General features: G+C 29.0%; 1 protein-coding gene across 1 annotated transcript in view; it reads right to left on the bottom strand.

The window, feature by feature from the left end:
* LOC129221884 (general transcription and DNA repair factor IIH helicase subunit XPB-like) overlaps window positions 1-19,445 on the bottom strand; it is a 60,928-nt gene that overhangs the window by 23,720 nt on the left and 17,763 nt on the right. The window contains exons 5-12 of the mRNA XM_054856254.1: window positions 18,554-18,709; window positions 18,391-18,465; window positions 16,265-16,375; window positions 14,052-14,236; window positions 12,679-12,750; window positions 9,955-10,061; window positions 6,590-6,693; window positions 6,440-6,512 (exon numbers count right to left, since the gene is read on the bottom strand). Coding sequence (XP_054712229.1) covers window positions 6,440-6,512; window positions 6,590-6,693; window positions 9,955-10,061; window positions 12,679-12,750; window positions 14,052-14,236; window positions 16,265-16,375; window positions 18,391-18,465; window positions 18,554-18,709 — 883 coding nt within the window. The remainder of the gene's footprint in view (window positions 1-6,439; window positions 6,513-6,589; window positions 6,694-9,954; window positions 10,062-12,678; window positions 12,751-14,051; window positions 14,237-16,264; window positions 16,376-18,390; window positions 18,466-18,553; window positions 18,710-19,445) is intronic.

Here is a 19,445-nt window from a genome sequence, read left to right as displayed (position 1 = left end):
TTTTTTTTCATTCTTACATGAAAGTGTTACCTACCAGAAGTAACCATAAACAATGTCCCCAGCTAAGTTCCAATTATTTTACTCATAAATAAAAAATAAAAATAATAAATGCCATGTTCACGGAAATGAAAAAAAAAAAAGAAAAAAACTTGTAATATTTAAAAATCGAGCCCAATTTAATATCAAAGTCGTAATTTTGTTAGTTGTGGAAACAATCAGCTATTTTAATGATTAGTGGGAACATAAAATTGAGCTCTCTTAATTAAAGGACAGCTTAATTAGTAGCTTCGTATGTATGTTAAAAATAGTATTCAGTAAATTTGAGGATATACTGGCAATTTATAATTTTGGGAGAATGCCTTATTATTGATGTATTTCTCCTTCATCAGTTATTTTCACCTCAGAAATAATGACATTGATAAGGTCTGTCATGGAGGTGAGGATCTTTCCATTAATATTGGCCTAATACATACATTTATTATGGAATTTTTTTTTTCTTCATTGCTATAATCTGCACATGTTAAGCATATGAAAACATGTTCATAGAGGTGAGAAGTCAGAATAACCACACTAAGTTTTTAAAGCAAAATCTATCTTGTGTTTCGACAAAAATCTCACAACTTCAACTATGGCTGAAAACAAACAAGGGGGCTGACTCCCTTGTATCATGGAAAATAAAATTTGATGTCATTACTGCCATGTGCTGGCAGTAATGACATCAAATGAATGAATGAGGAATGGCATTTTGTGTTTAGGTAACAGAGGTGAGGATTTATTGTGTGACATGACTCCTTGTCCTTCTAAAAGGAACTAAAACACAATATTAAAAAATTAAATATACTTAAACAATTAGCAGACATGTGACCCAAACAGGATGAAAAATACTGAAATTGCTTGGCTGTGTGAACTAAGACAACACTGTTGCTATATTTTACAATGACTGAAAGCTTTTTCATGTATTTTTGTATCTATATAGTAGACTATGTTAATTGGATGCATGAAATTAACTGCCAATGTGCTTTCTTTTATTCTGCATGCAGTATTTTGCTCTCTCAAAAAATACTGAATTCAGTAAAAATACTGAAAAATCACATGTCTGAATTAGTATTTGAGACACTTGCGTAAGGAATATTTAATAAATAAGTATATACTTTTAATTGAAACAAGTTACAGGGTTCATACCCTTTAGGCAGAAAAAAATTCAAGCACTTTTCAAGTACTTTTCAAGGTAAAAAATTTTGTTTTCAAGGCAATATCATAAATTTGTACTAAAAATATTGTATGCAGATTTCATTTACTACAAACACATAGAAATAAGGCAATAATACAAAAAAGTATAGGAAAACAAAATTGCTTTTTCTACAACGAGAGACGCTTTGATGAAAGATCTACTGCGTTGAAAGTTTTTCTGAAAATGTTTGAAAAGTTTGGTCATAAAGAGAAGCAGATACCAAGAGGTTTGATTTTGAGGTTTTTCAAAGGTTGCAGCAGTCAGAGGTTTGTATATTTTCTAGAATCAGCAAATTAATACTTTAAAAAAAAACCTTTCATAAGTGCTTTTAACTTTTATGGGAAGAAACTAAAATACCCAAGTTCAATGGCATTGCCAGAGAGGAGTTTTTGAAGTCACTCCCCCCCCCCCGGTTTCAACATTTATTTCCAATATCTATACAGTGGTTTATTACAATATAAGGGCGGTTAGGACAAAAACACTACCCAGAAAGTTATTTCAGTTTGCACTATTAAGTTCTAAAAATATTAGGTTTGCAAATCATTTATAAGTATGCAAATCAATTATTCGTATGTATTTATTAGCTGTTCAGCCAATAAGGCATTTCAACTGTCCTCGAGTAAATTTAAAAATTAGGAAGTAAGAAAAGTTTATGAAAGTCCACAGTCCAGTCTCTACACCTCAAAATATACAAAAGCAGCTTAAGCAGTGATAAATACTCTGAATGCAAACTTGAGCCTATTCAGCTTTCATTGATTAACTTGCAATAGACAATAAATGTGCAAGTTTAGATTTATAGAGCCATATTTCGAAATTGAAAAGGTTCACAAGAAGTTGACATATATTATGACAAAAGTAGTTTTATTTTGGGAAAAAATGGGTTATTGTTGAAATTAGAATTTAAATTTAGAAAGGCAATAATATTCAGGTGTAATTGTGATTTGTGAGTTCATAAAATATTACCTGAAAGTTTCAAAGAGCAAAATGGGGCAAGGGGGGGGGGGAATAATTTTTAAAACTAAGACCCCTATTACTTGAATATACATATGTACAACAATAACTTTTGCTATGCATACAATTCATAAAATAGTTTATTAAGTCAAAATATTCTGCATAGAAATACAATGTCCCAGTGCCTGTTGATAACCAGCAACAGGTACTGGGCCTAGCTAGGCTGGTACTGGTCAATTTATTAGATCCAAATGAAGATGAATGACCCTCCTTAAGCTATCTACCCCTTTGCTGATTAAAGCCTCTTTCAGTAAGCTCCAAGTACCCACAACCTTAATAAAGTAGTAATTTTGAACATTTGAGGAAAAGGGGAAAATTGGAGATATAGGGAGGTAAAAGCATAAAAACGAACACTACTGGATTTCAAGTGAATAATCATAACACAACCACCCCTGTTATACACCTTATTTATTTTAGCAGACATAAAAAATGATGTACTTATAAATAAAATTGTTTAAATCAACTTTACATTTAAAATACAAACTTTAAGTTAATTTGTTAGGTGTTCAACTGCTGAAATTTAAATTTTTAAAAAAAAAAATCTGTTATGACCAAAAATTAGGTAAAGATAATCATTCAAAATTGCAAAAATAAATAAGCAAATAATTAAACAAGGCCAAGGTAATAAATTCTTTAACTCTTTAGTTATTAAAATAAAATAAGCTAATCTGATGTAGCAGTTTTAAAATAACTACTAATTGCCAAAAATATAAAATATTTACAAAATGCAAAAGGATTGAAATCTCAAACAAGGGAAGCAAATTTTCGTGAATTAAGTTTAATGTTGTCATGTTTCCCATAAAATAAACTTATATTTTACTGAAATTAAACATAAAATATGCTAATCTACGGTAGCAAATATGAAAATAACATCCGATTAGTGAATATATTTAAATATTTGCAAGATGCAAAAAGATTGAAATTTCAAACACGAGAAGCAATTTTTCGCAAAGTCTGAGTTTGTTCGACGTGGCATGTTTCCCATGAAATAAATTTATTTGTTTTTTATTAAAATTAAACAAAAAATATACTAATCTAAGGTAGCATATGCGAAACTAACATTTGATTAGCCAAAATATTTAAATATTTGCAGGATGCAAAAAGATTGAAATTTCAAACACAAGAGCAATTTTCCGCGAAACCCGAGTAAGTTGAATGTTGTCATGGTTTCCAAATTAATTTCTTTGTTAATTAATGAAATTAAACAAAAAATAAACTAATCTAAGGTACCATATGTCAAAATATCTTTCGGTTGTAAAAAACATCAAAATATTTACAAGATGCAAAAGGATTGAAATCCCAAACACGGAAGCAATTTTTCGCGATGTTGCATACTGAACACATGTTCAGAAAATTGCAGTGGTGAAATACTTTTTTAAAACTTCTAAGCACAATTCGTTGATTTTTGAGAGAATTTAAGCACTAAGAAACTTTTTCAAGGTTTTAAAACTTTTTCAAGGTTTTCAAGCACTTGAAAATGAACTTTTTTTTTTCAAGCACTTTTCAAGGTTTTTCAAGGACGTACGAACCCTGAGTTATTAAGCAACAAAAACAGTCACACAAGGTGTGTGACATGCCACAGAGGTGAGAATTCACATCTTGTGAACCAAAAATATATTAAAATAAAAATTATTATTAAAAAATTGTTGACAGGTTTAAATAGATATATTTTTGATGAAATTAAAAACCATTGTTAAATGAATTGTTCCTGAATTTTTTTTTGAAAAGGCGTGTGACAGAAAAGTTACTTTTTGAAGTACCCATATGGTACTACAGTGAAATCCCGTTACAACGAATACCGATTCAATGAAATATCCGTATAGAACATATTGAAGATTAAAAAAAAAAAAAAAACACGATTACTTCTTATACTTGGAAGTAAAACAACTTCATAGTAAAGGTCAAGACTTGGAAATCTTCTAAGAGGCCAGTGGCCACTAGACTCCAAAAACTTAGTGGCCACAACTGTCACCAAGTTTTGAAACACAAACTGGAGGGGAGATGGGGCAGTTTTTACAACTTTCATGAAAAAAATATATAGATGAATAGGACTTCACACATTTTAAAATAGAGTCATTCAATACTTTTTTTGTACATGGAAAATTCAAGTTAAAATAGATTTCTGATTTATTAAAAAAAAATAAATAAATAAATGAGAAGTCAGCAGGAACCTTCATTTTAGATGAAATGGTTTCAGTTTATAACAAAGCCTTCGAGGAAATAAGGATCAAATACAGATAAAATTTCTCTTTCAAAAAAATAATTAAAAAAAAAAACCATAACTTTTTGCTTTTTGTTATTTTTAATAGTTTGCATTGAGACAAACAACCAATTCTGTTTTCGGAAACTTAGGCTATTAATAGTCTTGTCTACTTCCATGTTGCAAATGACCAAACATGGCAACAATGCAAAAAATTTAAGATGATAGATTTTTGAATTTGTTGCATTAAAAGTAATTATAAATAATTAATCCTTAAAAAAACTAAAATTTAGATGAAATAGACAGTTTTTAGCACATTAGCATCCAAACCAATCAGGATAACATAATATTCTGAAGAAATTTTTTTTTCATTTTTCAAGAAAAAAATTAAGAATTTTCCAAAAAAAAAAAAAAAGAAGAAGAAGCCCATTTCGCATTATTTTCAATAGTTTGCATTGCAATAAACATCTAATTCCGATTTTGAAAACTTGGCCACTTTAAGAGTTTTGTGTACTTAAATCTCGCAAATGACCAAATATGGCGACTAAGTCAAAAATTCAGATATAAAATTTTGGTTGCATGAAAATAATTTGAAAATAAAAAATCCCCATGAAACTACAATTTAATTGAGAATCTTTAGCACATTCGTGTCCAAAGCAATAGGGATAAGATGAAATTTTAAATAGTATACTTGTTTTCATTTCTCAATAAAATTATTTAAAATAACCAAAAAAAAAAAAAAAAAAAAAAAAACGTTTTGCAGCACATTTTGCTGATTTTCATTTGTTTGCAGTTAAAAGAAACCCCCAATTCTGCTTTGTCTTTGAAAACGAAAGCACTTAAGCATCGTCTACTTCCATCTTCTGAATGACCAAACATGGCGGCTACGTTTTGCACGTAGCTGAAATGCTCAATGAAAAAAACGATGTTCTCCGATCGATTAGCTCTCCCACTCAGTGTTTATCTTGACAGTAATGCTTCCAGGGCATAAAATTGCCTCCTCTTTTGTTGAGTTTGTGCACAATTCCTACCTTCCAGGATAGGGAAATTTCTTCTTTTTCCTCAGAAATCGAAAAGTGTACAAGCAAAGTCAAAAAACGGAGTTTTTTGGAATAAATCGGATTTTCGGAGTACGCAATAAAAATCGGAGAAACTCCGGGAAAAACGGAGCACTTGGCAGCTATGCACCTTGCGAATTCGAAAAGGGGTCAATAAGTTTTCAACTTTTATTGCGGTATAAGTGTTGTTCACAAGTTAGAATTTTTTATAATTTCCTCTGGGACCAAAAAAAAAAAAAAAAAAAAAAACACTTTTTGTGAAGATGACCAATGAATAAAAGTTCAGTGCTCAATATTTTTCTCTCTGTCTTTCAGAATAAATAACGTGTTTACTTACAATTTAGATTATTACTAATGGTAAATGTTGCACATTTAATTATATTAGAGTGTATATTTGCAAAATTAACACTTTTATAGAAATAAAGAAAATTCTTAGACAATTCCGTTACAAAGATTTTTTTTCTGGACCCTTGGAGCTTGTCGTAATGGGATTTCACTGTAATAACAAAGTGAGTCCTAGGTATATATCCAAACATTCTAGCAATTTTGATGCTTGTCATAAAGGGCTTTTTGAGTATTTTTGGGAAGACAGAGTTGTTCGGAGGCAGGAATGGTCACCAATTACAGTCTTCCAAACTTTAGCATTAAGATGAGAAACAAGCAATTCTTAGAAAACCATGGCTTTTTAGAAAAACAATGGTCAGGACAGATGTTTTATATGTCTTTTGCACAAATCAATATAAATTTGGGCATTGGGGCGAGCTTGACAATTTCAATACGGCTATTCCAAATCCAATCTGAGTGAATAAAAAAAAAAAAACCTTAAAAGTAGTAATATATATAAATATTAACGTAACAATAATGTTTGATTTGCATAAAACTTAAAAAAAAATCAATTTACTTAATGCAAAAGAAAGGCTAAAAGTAATTAATCATTACCCATTGGCTTATCTTTAGCATCTGATGTAAATCTGCAAATCATGCTGTCATCAGCAGTAGACCACATTTTGAACTGAAATTTCATGAGATTAGTTTCGATTCTAAGTAATTTGATTCAAACATAACTTTTATAAGAAGTGAATTTATTACTTGTGTTTTCCATTGTTCAACAGATACACCAGAGTTACATAGGACTAGACATCGTTTTCTCACAGTACAACATGCAGTAACTCCAACTAGAGATTTTCCAGCACCTAAAAAGTAATCAAATTTTGAAAATATCTTTCTAAAAACTTTTTTCTGTTTAGTTTAATTATTTCCATGTTAAAAAAAAGATCATATATGGTGTACAAAATATTCATTGTCAGCTTGTAAGTAAGATGATTCTTGTTCTACACTACAGTAAAACTATTTTTTTTTTCTATTTTACTTATCCGTACATCCATGCTTTATCACCCTAGCTAAAAACTGATTGCAGAGCAAAAATTAAGTTACATAGTTACTAGATAAAATAGCAACAGCAAATGATTTTTTTTTTTTTTTTTTTTTTGCTTTAACTTCAGCTAAACAAGAAATGCAGGTTATATAAATATCTGTACTAGTAGTTGGAAAAACTAAATTTTTTTTTGTAGTGAACTACAACTACTTTGTTACAAATGTAGTTGACTACAACTACTTTTTTTTTTAATTTAGCAACTACAAACTACTTTTGAAATGTAGTCGCTATTTTTCAAAAAATAAGGAAATGAAAAGCATGCACCACATTAGGGTGTCCCACAAAAAATGAAAGTCAATTTTTCAAGTCGCATAACCTTTTATATTTTCTTTCTTACGTCAAAACAGTTGCGAAAAAGTTTCATATTTATGAACAACAGCAATCAGTGTCGACTTGCTTAAGAAAGTGCAAACCAGTACTTATATGCTACGCAAAAATTGAAAAAAAAAAATAATCTTTTTTTTTAGAAACTTGAAATTTATGTTGATAAAACGTTGCCCCTATACCCCCAATATGTACCACAAAAACATTTATTCAAATTAAAAAACATTAAGATATAACTTGACCAAAAATTTATAATTTTTTCCTATTTTTTTTTAAAAACATTACACATAAATTTAAATAAAATATCAAGTTTCAAAATTATAACAAAAAAATTTTCAGATCAAAATTTGCAAATGAATAATAAAAAAAAATTAATGTATTTAAAATGAAAAATTTAATTTGACCTTGAAAAAAATCCATATTTTTGAGTACTATGTGAGAGATTTTACTCTATTACAGGAGAGCTAAATTTCTATTGCAGGAGAGCTAAAATTTTTATTTAACGCTACCTACCCTTAGTTAAAACTACCTTTAATTTAGCTGAAAAATATAAATAGTAAAGTTAACCTACTTTACTATTTATATTTTTCAGCTTGATAATTTCGTCAAATTTACCTTACATTTTTAAAAAGATGTATCGGAAAAAATCAATATTTTGAAGAAAATTATAAATTTTAGGCCAAGTGTGGAATACCTAGATTTTTTTAAAATTTGAACAAATGTTATTTTTGCTGCATGTGGGGTATAGGGGCAACGAGTTTCAAAAAAAATTTTTTTTTTTTTTTTTCAATTTGGACTAGCATTAGAAGCGCTCGTTCACATTTTCAGACGGAAGTCGGCACTGTTTGCTGTTCTTCAAATAATGCGAAACCTTTTCTACACTTCTTTTGACATAAAAGGAAAAATATAAGAGAGAGAGAGAGAGTGTGTGATTTGCAAAATCAATTTTCGATTTCTTTGGGACCCCTAACACACACACCGTAAGAGGACTTGAAAAAGGTTTGGATTGATAAATTATCTCATCTGAATATGGAATATTACTTTTAAGAATTATCCATCATTTCTTTTTCTTTTTTCAAAAATGTCCGTTATCATACTCTTATATAACAATGTGATGCTCGTATTTATTGTAAACCAGCCAGGGCAGTTCATTATCATCCTCTTCTTCAACATTTACAGTAGCTTCTTTATTTGGTGAATATTGTAAAAGCACTTTTTTTGCAAAACTTTAAATTTTCGTGATTTTTGCGTGCTTGTCGTAATTGCGAAAATTTAAGCACAGCAAAAAATTGTTGTTTTTCAACTTTCACTGTTCATATAGAACAAGAAAACCACTCGTCAAGGTATGATGGGAGAATATTGCTTCTACATTTGAACGAAGCAATTGCCTGTTTGGTGACAGTTTGATAGTTAAAATTTCAACATTCATTCTAGTGGATTAACTAGTGGAACTCCAATGGCTAGCATTAATGTTTGTTTACTTTTTTGATTCTTCATTCCCCTAAAATGACTATCTTACCAGTAAAACAGTTAAGTTACCGAATCCAGCTCAGTCTTGTCAAAATAAAGCATTTCCCTGCAGGTAAAGTGTTACCAAAAAATATCAAATTATCATGCCGTGGAGCAAGTTTCATTGTTTTTCGCAGGATCCCTCAAAAATTTCCTGTATAGGACCAGAAATTCAGAAACAGAGATTACAAACATTATTTTTTTGAAATTGAAAAATATAAAACTTTTAGGTTTAAAATAAATATGGTTTTGAAAGAGGGGTACATACAAGTTTTTAAAAGAAGGAAAATGAACTAAACATGTTTCAAAAGTGATCAGAACTATACAATTTGAAAAGGTTTCGTTAATGAAATTGAGTTTATTTTACAGTAGTTTCCCTAAAAATTCTAATCACTGAAAAAAGGAATTTTAATGTCTTGATTAAAATTTAGGAGATATTTATTTTATTAGAGATTTTTAGAGAAGGCATAAACATTCGTGAGTCTCTTAGGGTAATTAATTGAGAGTTGGCAGTTATTTGACATGAGGCAAACAAAAATGTTTGCTTTCTTCAAAGAATAATAAGTGCTTGTGTTTTATTTGCTCAAAAATATCGGCATTGAGCATCTCGCAAGCATTAAAAAATAGGGCGGCTGTGGAGTCGGACTGATTTTGCGGCAAAGAAGTTTGAGTTGAAGGCTCTAAAATTCCTGAAGTCAGTCACTTTTCTTCCAATTCTGCAGGCTGGTTAAAAGTACTATTTAATAATGAAACTTAGAACAGTTTAACCCCGATTTAACGACTGTCAAGGGACTGGAAAAAGTTATCGATAAATGAAGGAGCATTCAATGCAGTCAAATTTTTACCAGTGAAATGTATCATTAAATTGAGGAAATCGTTGAATCTGGTATTGTTAAATGAAAGTTATATTGTATTTTCTCTCAACACATGATCATAAGCAGAATGTGAAGTGGCCAGATGATCAGCAGCACCATCCTAACTACCAGAATCTCACAGTTAAATATGGTGGTGGAAGCATTGTAGCAGGGGGCTGTTTTCATTCGTTCTCAGTAACCTCCATTGTTGAAAATAAATGGTATCATGGACCATAAACAATATTTGCATACATTGAAAAACCATATTTTAATTTGCCTTTATCAAAAATAATTCATGACAATTCATGACATTCAATGCTTAAATGACATACCACAAGGCAAAACAATTATTCCAGATCTTGCTCTTCCATTTCCAAACATTTTCCTTAGACTTTTTTCTTGATATGGACGCAATATGGCTAAAGGTCTCAAATCTAAACTAATTAAAAAGAAAACACATACAAATAATTTTTGATATTGAAAAATGAATGATTAATATTATAAAAAAACAGGGTTGGAATAAAAACCAGTTTTTTGGTTTAAACCGGGTTTATTTGGTTTTTAATACTATTTGCAAAGAAAACAATTTTGTTTTAGGACAATCATGGAGATTTTTTGAACTAAGGAATGTTTAATATTCATATTTGTACCTAATTTCTTCGTAATTAATTAAATAATTAAGACTTAAATCTTGTAATTTTATTTTCTCATACTTAAGAGATTTCTATGAAAGAATATTGTTTGAAAATCTTTAACTATTAAAAAATATACAATACGCAAATGGGTCTTGGTATAAATAATCGAAGAAATAATTTACTGTGATAGTTCAGACATTAATTACGAATAAACAAGAATAAATTCTTGCAAATTAATTTCCTCATAATTATAGCTATCTACTATAAATAATAAATAAAAGTAAAATTAAAATCACGCATTCTTAAACATGGAAAGAATTTTGAAGTATCTATAAATGAATCAATCTGATGTACATTATACAAAACTTTAAAAATCAAAAGATCAATGCATATTTTTTAAAAAGATTTAAAAAAAGTTACAAACCATGTAATTTATTTACCTAATGTACCAGCGACAACATTTATAGAAACAGGACAAGTAGGTTTTAGGAAAATCATTATGCTTTCCATTCTAGACAATATTTCTCCTGGTTTAATGCATTTATGAATACATTTTTTTTATCAGAGAAAAAAAGATCATTTTAATTAAAAGCTTCAGTGCAAACTTAAATCAAAATACTCTTTTAACATGTTTTAATAATGAAGACTGTCATAAAAATTAATGTTTATTGATTCTTCTACCATTCATACATGAGGCTTCTTTTATTATATTAAGATCAAAAAAATTCTTTGAAAGGGTGAAAACTTGGCATTAATTTTTTTTAATAAGCACATAGTTACATGAATGTTTTGTTTTAATAATTTTATAAATTATCTTTTCTTGCTCTGATTGCATCGCCTATCAGGGATGCAAAAAGTGTGCAGTTATAAGCGCAATTATATGCCTACTCTAAGTGTTCTTGGACTTCTTTAGTTATTTTTTTTCCTCTAATCATTTAAATATTCTAGTGTTAAGATATTTTACACTAAGCATCGGTTCAGTGGTACATAATCTATATCAATAAATCTTAAGTAATCAAGCAAATTAGGTAATATATGAAGTTTTGGTTGATATTTGCTTTTTGAACTATTTTAAAATGTAAAAGACTGAAAAAGAATGATAGTTAAAAAACTATAAAAGAGCTACTTGGATTTTTTTTCCCATGTAATTTTAGAAAACCTTAGTCGATCTGCCTTGTATATTTATGTACCTAATAGGAAAGCTGCATAGATTAAAAGAAAAAACACTATTTAGCAAACTTACATAACCTAAAAAAATATAAGTTTTTAAATTTATTAAATCTGTAATTTATCCATAAAGCTTTGCTAGTTATTTTGCATTAACTAGATTTTACTCTTTGCAATAGTATGTTAAATTTATGAAAACATTTGGGGGAAAACAATGAAATTCTTCAAAAAACACCTAATTTAAACTAACGTCATTTAAACCAAACAACCCTGATAAAAAATGCTGTCTTTTGTGGTTTACTAATTCATGCTTTTACATTCTATCTCAGGCGTCAACTCTACTCAGGAATGAGAAGTACCACTTGGGAAATGTTCGATTGTCAGGGGATGTTATTTTGCTTAAGTTTTTGATCACAACAATAGTCTACTGTAAGCACTGTTGACCAATATTTGATTATGATAAAGAGTCCTTTCACTGACCAACAGTGCTGGAATGTTCACAACAATTTAAGTAAACAATTTTGCACATAGAAGACAGAAAAGCCAAAACTTTCATTAAACATTCAAATTTTTTCTGAGATAAGAATGTCTCACACCAATTTAAACTGCTAGAGGGTACAAAATAACTATCCTTAGTCATCCTCATCTATTTTCAAACTTTTTTCTTAGTAAGGGTGAAATATGGCTAAAGGTCTCAAATCTTGACTAATTAGTGGTAACTAAAATCTAATTTAATCCATACAGTTTAAGAAAGTTCCTGTTATGCAAATATGAAACTCTTTTGAATGTTTTAATGAAGAAATAAATATATCTTTTCAAGCAGCAATCTGCTATAGCAAAATCTTTAACCTGTTGAAAACAGATTCATTGCTTTTTGCTTTGAATCACACTTTGGTATATATTAACAGATTTATCACTGACTTTTGGTACTATTAACATTTATTATGCTATATTTTATCACTAAAGATAATGGTATGAAGCAGATGACATGAAGTTACTTTAAATATTTAGCATATTTAAACGATTGAGGAACAATGAACAAATGTTTTTACAATTTAATATTGGAAGGAAATCTATGATGAAATTTAGAACTATCACATATAAAATCTTAATATAAAGTATAAAATTATTACTGCAAAGAAAATTACATATGTAATCAACTAGCAAACAAATTTTCTATTTTTTCTTTAGAATAAAATTTCTAGTACTAATTTTACTACTAATAGGAAATAGTATACTAAATTCATAACTTACTTTACATCAGGGTTTACGGTATCATTTTTAAAATCATATTCTGCTAACAACGGATATTCCAGTTCAATGCATCTGAAAAAAAAAGGTAAAATGTTGATAATCCTTAAAAGTTGAACTGTATAACTGATAAGAGTACTACTATTTCAAAATGTTCTTACATATGACTGACTGCTATTTTGAAGTTATAAGAAAAAAAATGGCTGGAAAATTTGAATACTAATCTATTTTTGAGACAGTAAAATTTGGTTTCTAATTTTTATCAAAGTTCGATTGTGTAATCTTATTTTAATCAAGTATTTTATTGTACTGATATTTTTTATTCTAAATTTGTTACTTCACTTTTTTTACTTGCAAAACATGAAAACCTTGTTGTCTCTAACATCCTGGGATACACCTGAGATACCTGGGTTGAGGGGATCCCTGTTAACTCTGATATGGTAAATCCATCACCTGCTATGTGGTTAGTTATTTCTTTTCAGATAGCAATAATTTTACAGTACTTTATAAAAATAGCATGAATGCTTCAAATAATTACTTCTCAAATGAATTACTAATTGCAGATTTATTTTTATTCACAAAATTTATCAACATATTAATCAAGATATTCTATTTTCATATCATTATTTATAGTATTTTGTTTTTTACTTTACCATCTAAGAAATTCATTACTAAGAGGAACATTATGGAGATTTTTCTCATTATTTGTTTTCACATTAATTGTGCATACATACAGTTGAACCAGATTACTTGAATAGCCATTTTACCAAAAAAAATATTCTAATAAGCGGAAAACTCCATTAATCGGTATCGAAATAACACATTACATTAGTTTGATACGTTGAAAATGTATTATCTTAAGCTGGATATTCCAATAATTAAGATCAAAATAACACATATTGGTTTGATACATCGAAAATGTATTATATTAAGCAGGATATCCTTTTAACCGATATTCTAATAAGCGATGGTCGACTGTAGTTGATTTCAATTAGTAATCATAAGTCATATTTTTACATACTCAAAGTGATAGCATATAAAGTGATCTTTAAAAATATTTTGAAGGAAAAAAAATGTTTTTGTATACAATAATTGTCTATCTGCATTTAACAAAATAGCAATGAAAAAATTATATAAATATATAACACATATAGCATTTATTATTGACACATAATTAAAAATACAGTATAAACTTGATTTAACGGTTGTCAAGGGACTGGAAAAGTTATCGTTAAATCAAAGATATCGTTAAATCGAGAAGCATAGCCATTCAATGCAGTCAAATCAGGACCAGTGAAATGTACAATTAAATTGAGGAAATTGTTAAATCGGGTATCGTTAAATCAAAGTTATACTGTATTTGACTTAAACCTAACCGTTTCTGCAGTATTTCAATCTTTTCTTGATTTATTTCAACAGATACAGTCTGAAGATCTTCTTTTTCTTCATCTTCTCTTTCAAGCTTTTCATAAAAATTAAAGATATCATCTGGAACATCATCACCCTTTTCTGAAATTTTATCTGCAGTTTTACTTGAACCAGGGGCATCTTTACCATTTGCCTGAATAAAAATAATATTCAGAAAATGCTATTCAGTATTATAAGTAATAAAAAATAAGTAAATTACAGATAAAACAAGAAAATAAATAAAACACATGATAATAATGCATCAATTCCACAATGGTTGATTTACAAATTCAGATGAATATGAATAATGCCTGAGGCATATAGGGTGTTAGGCTTCTAATTAGCTAGGCTATAAGCTAACAGCATAATATTTTTAAAGGAGTCAAATTTCAAGTCGTAAAATTTTCCATACTCACACTAAAAAAAGTTTATAAATTGTATTCATGGCTATGTTCGCCGACCTCGAACGGTAGCTACCAGTTGGTTGATCACATGACAGCTAATGACATCAGCACATGCTAAAGCATTGGAGCTGATGTCTTTATTGATCATGTGATCAACCGACTGGTAGCCTACCGGTCAATAAACATACGCAAGCCATATTTATAATACTGTCTCTCAGATTCATAGGAGTGCTGGCCTTGGCTTTTAGATTCCTTTAAGGTTTTTCCATTCGAATACCTTTGAATCAACATATGTAATTCAAAGGTGCAGTGCAATAGTGATCCATATTATGAATATTATTGACTACAGGTTATGCAGACCAATTGTTTAACTGACTATTTAAGATTGAATTTGTAACTTCATCTAATTTGTTTAATCTTTGTTTTAACTAATATAGAATAAAGTGTTGATTTAAAGAGTAAATTTCACATTTATATTCATACATTAATGCTTTTTTATCAAAATGTATAGAAAAATTTTCTTTCAAGTACAAACGATCTATAAACTACAAAAATTCTGTAGATGCTCGTAGAGAAGGATTCTAATGAAAATACAGTAAAACCTATCTAATGCAGACACTAACGGGAAATTTTTTTTGTCCACAATAAAGGGGGTTCGCAGAACAGGGGTTTAATAATGTTATTTGCCTTGGAATCAGGGAATTAAAAATTGTCCGCATAAGAGAGGTGTCCGCATTCGAAGGGTTTTACTGTATAAGCAATATACTACATGCAAAGATTGCTCAAGAAAAACATAACTGGCCATAAGTTTCAGAATATATTTTCATTGCTGTAAGTGGATAAAGCTTAGTCGTTTGCTGTGAAGTTCTGATAAAGATCTTACGTCATATCATGATTAAAACTTTTTAATGACAGTGGGTTTTTTTAGAGTTAAATACAAAATGTCAAACATTCTAAATTTAAAAAAAAACTATATTTTCTTTCCCTGCAATTTTCAATATCATCTTTAGAAAATTAGTTTCTTTAATAATGGAATTAATCACTTAAATAGTCTTCACAGTTTTTGTTTATTTCTCTTGTCTAAGAAATGTCAAGTAATATCGTCACGCCTTGAAAGAACCCTAGCTATATCTCAGCATGTATGTATGAACATTAAGGGGTTGTCGACAAATGATGTCACACTTTGAGGGGCAGGATGATCCTGAAATTGTAACAAGGAGGAGCAAAGGGGTAACATCATGCATATTTTATAACAATATATTTGTCTATCATAGCATGGAAAGTGATAAGGCAAGGAGAGGACGTAAGGTGAAGGGGGTCAAATTTGATGAAAAAAGTGGCATCATTTATGGATAGCCCCTAGCAATTTTTGAGAAGGTGCAAAAATCTTCATTTTCCCTTAAGTTCACACAGTCCAGCAAACACATCCTTTTTTTTAAAATTTCAACAAACAGGATAGAACAGAAATTTATATTTAAAAAAAAGAAACAAACAAGCAAAAAATTGAATACAGGTCAAAAAACTCATTTAAAGCTTTTCTCAATTTTTTTTTTTTTTTTTTTTGAAATCATTTTCATCATTTCATAAATATTTATTTTTCATAAATATAAGAGGTAAAAACAAAATACACGAATTCAAACATAATAAAGATAAATATGCTGAAAATTGTCATCAGAAATCTAGAATACAGGTTTGAAAACAGATAAAATAAATAAATTTATAAGTGCCACAACTTTTAGAATCTAGGAAGCAAATTCCATCGACTTCAATTTACTAACCTTTTCAGACTGACTATTTTGACCTGTAGTTAATGTAGAAATTTCATTTTCAGTATGCTTCAAACGACATTCTTGAATAACATGATCCTTCAGAAGTTTTTGCAAAACATCCTAAAAAGAAATATTAACGCTAGATAAATACTAAATATAAACATAAGAAACAAATTATATTAGTAATCCACTTGAAATATACAAACAATAATAATAAACTTTGCTGCACAAAAAACGATCACACATAGAACATCTTGTGCTCATGAAAAATACTTGAAGTTTTTCAAGGTAAATTTGTAAGGAAAATTCAAAAAAAGTTCTCGGCCTTGATGCTATCATAGAGTGCGTTCGACGAGCACGACCGAGAGCGACCAGTTAGTTAATCACGTGACAACTAATGATCACGTGCTCCAATCAACTGCTTAGAATGGTAACCGCTGCGGTAACCGGTTGATCAGAATGACGGGCTTAGTACCTGGTTACTTACCGGTCGACCGGTGAGGCTTGTCGAACACAACCATAGAAAGATCAAACTAATACTTTTTCACTTTATAGTTCCATCCATCAGATAAAATAAATGAAATTCATGCAAGACAAAATTAAATTAATCAGTGAATCAATAATTTAAAATAACTTCCATAAGGTTCTAGTCTAGAGTTTAAAAATTATACAATCCATTAAAACCAAACATTAAAAAAGTCTTAAGAGATCCATTCAATTTTGGTGCCAATAGTTCAAAAGGAGGAGGAGCAATTGAACATTCTTTCGTGTTATTTGTGACAGCTATGTTTCAAGAAGTAAAGCAAGAATTCTGATAAAATTTTATATGCAGGTAGCCTTGAAAGGGAGATGAGCTGATTCCTTTTTTGCACCAATGTGTTCATGGGGGAGGGTGGAATCGAACTTTCTTTCTCACGCATTGTGACTGTTATATCCCAAGAAGTGATGCGAGGATTCAGTTGAAATGTTGTATACATGTGAACAAACACTGAAACGGGCTTTAAATTAATTTTTGCGGGTAATGTTCTAAGGGGTGTTGATTTTTTTTTAAAGTCATAGCTTGTATGAGGTTTAATCAGCTTAATAAAATCAACAATGTGAAAGATGGATTACATTTAAATATTTTTACTTACTTACTATGGTCTCAAGAATGTTTCAGACTGATAGATCGAACAAGATATCAAAATTTTTTTAACTATGTCAACGATTTCGTTAAGCCGGGTACCATTTTTGCAGGATTTTAATTACCTGATCTAATAACGAAATATCAAATCAGCATTTTTTTCTGATTCTGGTTGTGAAAACACACTGGCACCATTTAAATATTGATACCAAACAGAAGAATTTTTTTTCTATGTATTATGGAATTCGGTTTGAACTTTAAAGTTATACAGAACAAAAATTATAACTATTTTTAGCAAACTTTAAATAAAATTCTAAGCCTTTGTTGCAATTTTACTGTTGGAAAATGATCGGAGTCTTTTCAATCATTTACAATATTTTATCTGTTATCACCTTCAATTTGTTAGCAAATTAAAGGTTTCTAATTAGCTTAAGGAAGGGTTTTAAAGTGATTTTTGCTCTAATACCGATTATGCGTAAGAAGAAAGAATTTATTAGAAATATATAGAAGAAAGTATTGCAATGCTAGTTTACTAAACATATTTTTTAATTTTTCGATACAAATGTCACCATAAAACACAGTACGAAGAAATCAATGGTATAACAATGAATCTTAAATGATTAACAACAGCAAAAAATAAAATATTGCTAATACACAAAATTGTACATACTATCAAAATAAAATACAAAAAAAAAAAAAAAAAAGTCAAAGCTCTTAAACACAATGAGCAGCAGTTGGGCATTACGAGCTACAATAAATAAACGTACTTATTCATTTCTAGGTAAAAGATAATTTCACAAAATAATTCTTTGAAAATATTTTTATATTAGGAGACTACACTGCATTAGGAACTTACTTACAAAGAATAACATTACTTAATAAATAGGTTCTTGTAACATAAAGGTTTCTTTCAAAAGGTAGATAAAAGCAAATGACCTTTAAATGGAAGGTACAAAATGAAACAAACAATTCTTAAACAATAAGAGTAGCAATAAGAAGAAAAAACACTTACAGGAAATGGACTTTCAATGAAATACTTATTATGCTTTAAAACAAGCTTGATTTTCCCATAACTAACTGTACACAACTGAGAAAGAAATCAGACAAAACAAGTATTAGTTTGCATAAAAGACAGATAATTCTTTTGAGCATTATTTCAGTTGAGTAATACATACCTTAATAAATTCTATAATTCCATCGGGAATACTGGTTTTACTTAGTCTCCTTAAATATTCAATAATGTCATTTGTCTGAAGACCAACAGAAACTGCTGCATATAAAGAGTAAGCTGTAAGGCGATATTCATGTATATGTTCTGGCCGACAAACAGGCTAGAAGAAAAACAACTATTTCAAATCATGTTTTAATTTTAGAGTATCCATAACTATAGACCAATCAGGGCTTACTTTGCCTTACTCCTGCATTCTTTTCAACTTTAGACAATTTCAACATTTTAGACGAAATTCTAAGTAGTAAATAGTAATGAAGAAGATTTTACCTATTAAAATAAGGACTAATAGGGCTCCTGCATTTATTTTAGTAGAAATTAACCAATGATACCAATATATATGTGAATACATACCCAATAAATATATGGTGCCATTCTACCATATTTAATTTCATAACTTGGAAAAAGATTTATTAAAATTTTTGCATTAGTCATCATTTTAAAAGTTTATTATGCTACCAGCAAAAAAAAAAAACAACAAAATATCTTTGCTTACAACAAAAATGAGAACTACAGCACCTTGTTAATCGTCTTACAAAATTTTTTGTTCATTTACATGTGAGACATTTTGTTTTTTTACTTTAAGTCACTTCAGTTTTTTTTTTTTTTTTTTAACTGTAACTCAGTATACTTCTTACAGACAAAAAAAAAAAGAGTTCAGATTAAAAATTCAAAACTCTATATTGATTCTTTTCTGTAGTCATATTGCATCAAAATGTGAAATATATAATCAAACAAATTAAATTAAGAGAAAAATATTTAGTTAATGAACTTTACTCTATATATGTATATACAAAAAAAAAAAAAAAAAGAATTATGACAGAACCAAAATAATATAA

Source organism: Uloborus diversus, chromosome 5 (genome assembly GCF_026930045.1).
Source record: "Uloborus diversus isolate 005 chromosome 5, Udiv.v.3.1, whole genome shotgun sequence".
Taxonomy (NCBI): domain Eukaryota; kingdom Metazoa; phylum Arthropoda; class Arachnida; order Araneae; family Uloboridae; genus Uloborus; species Uloborus diversus.
Note: the sequence above shows the minus strand (reverse complement) of the source record. Positions and strands in the feature narration are given on the sequence as shown.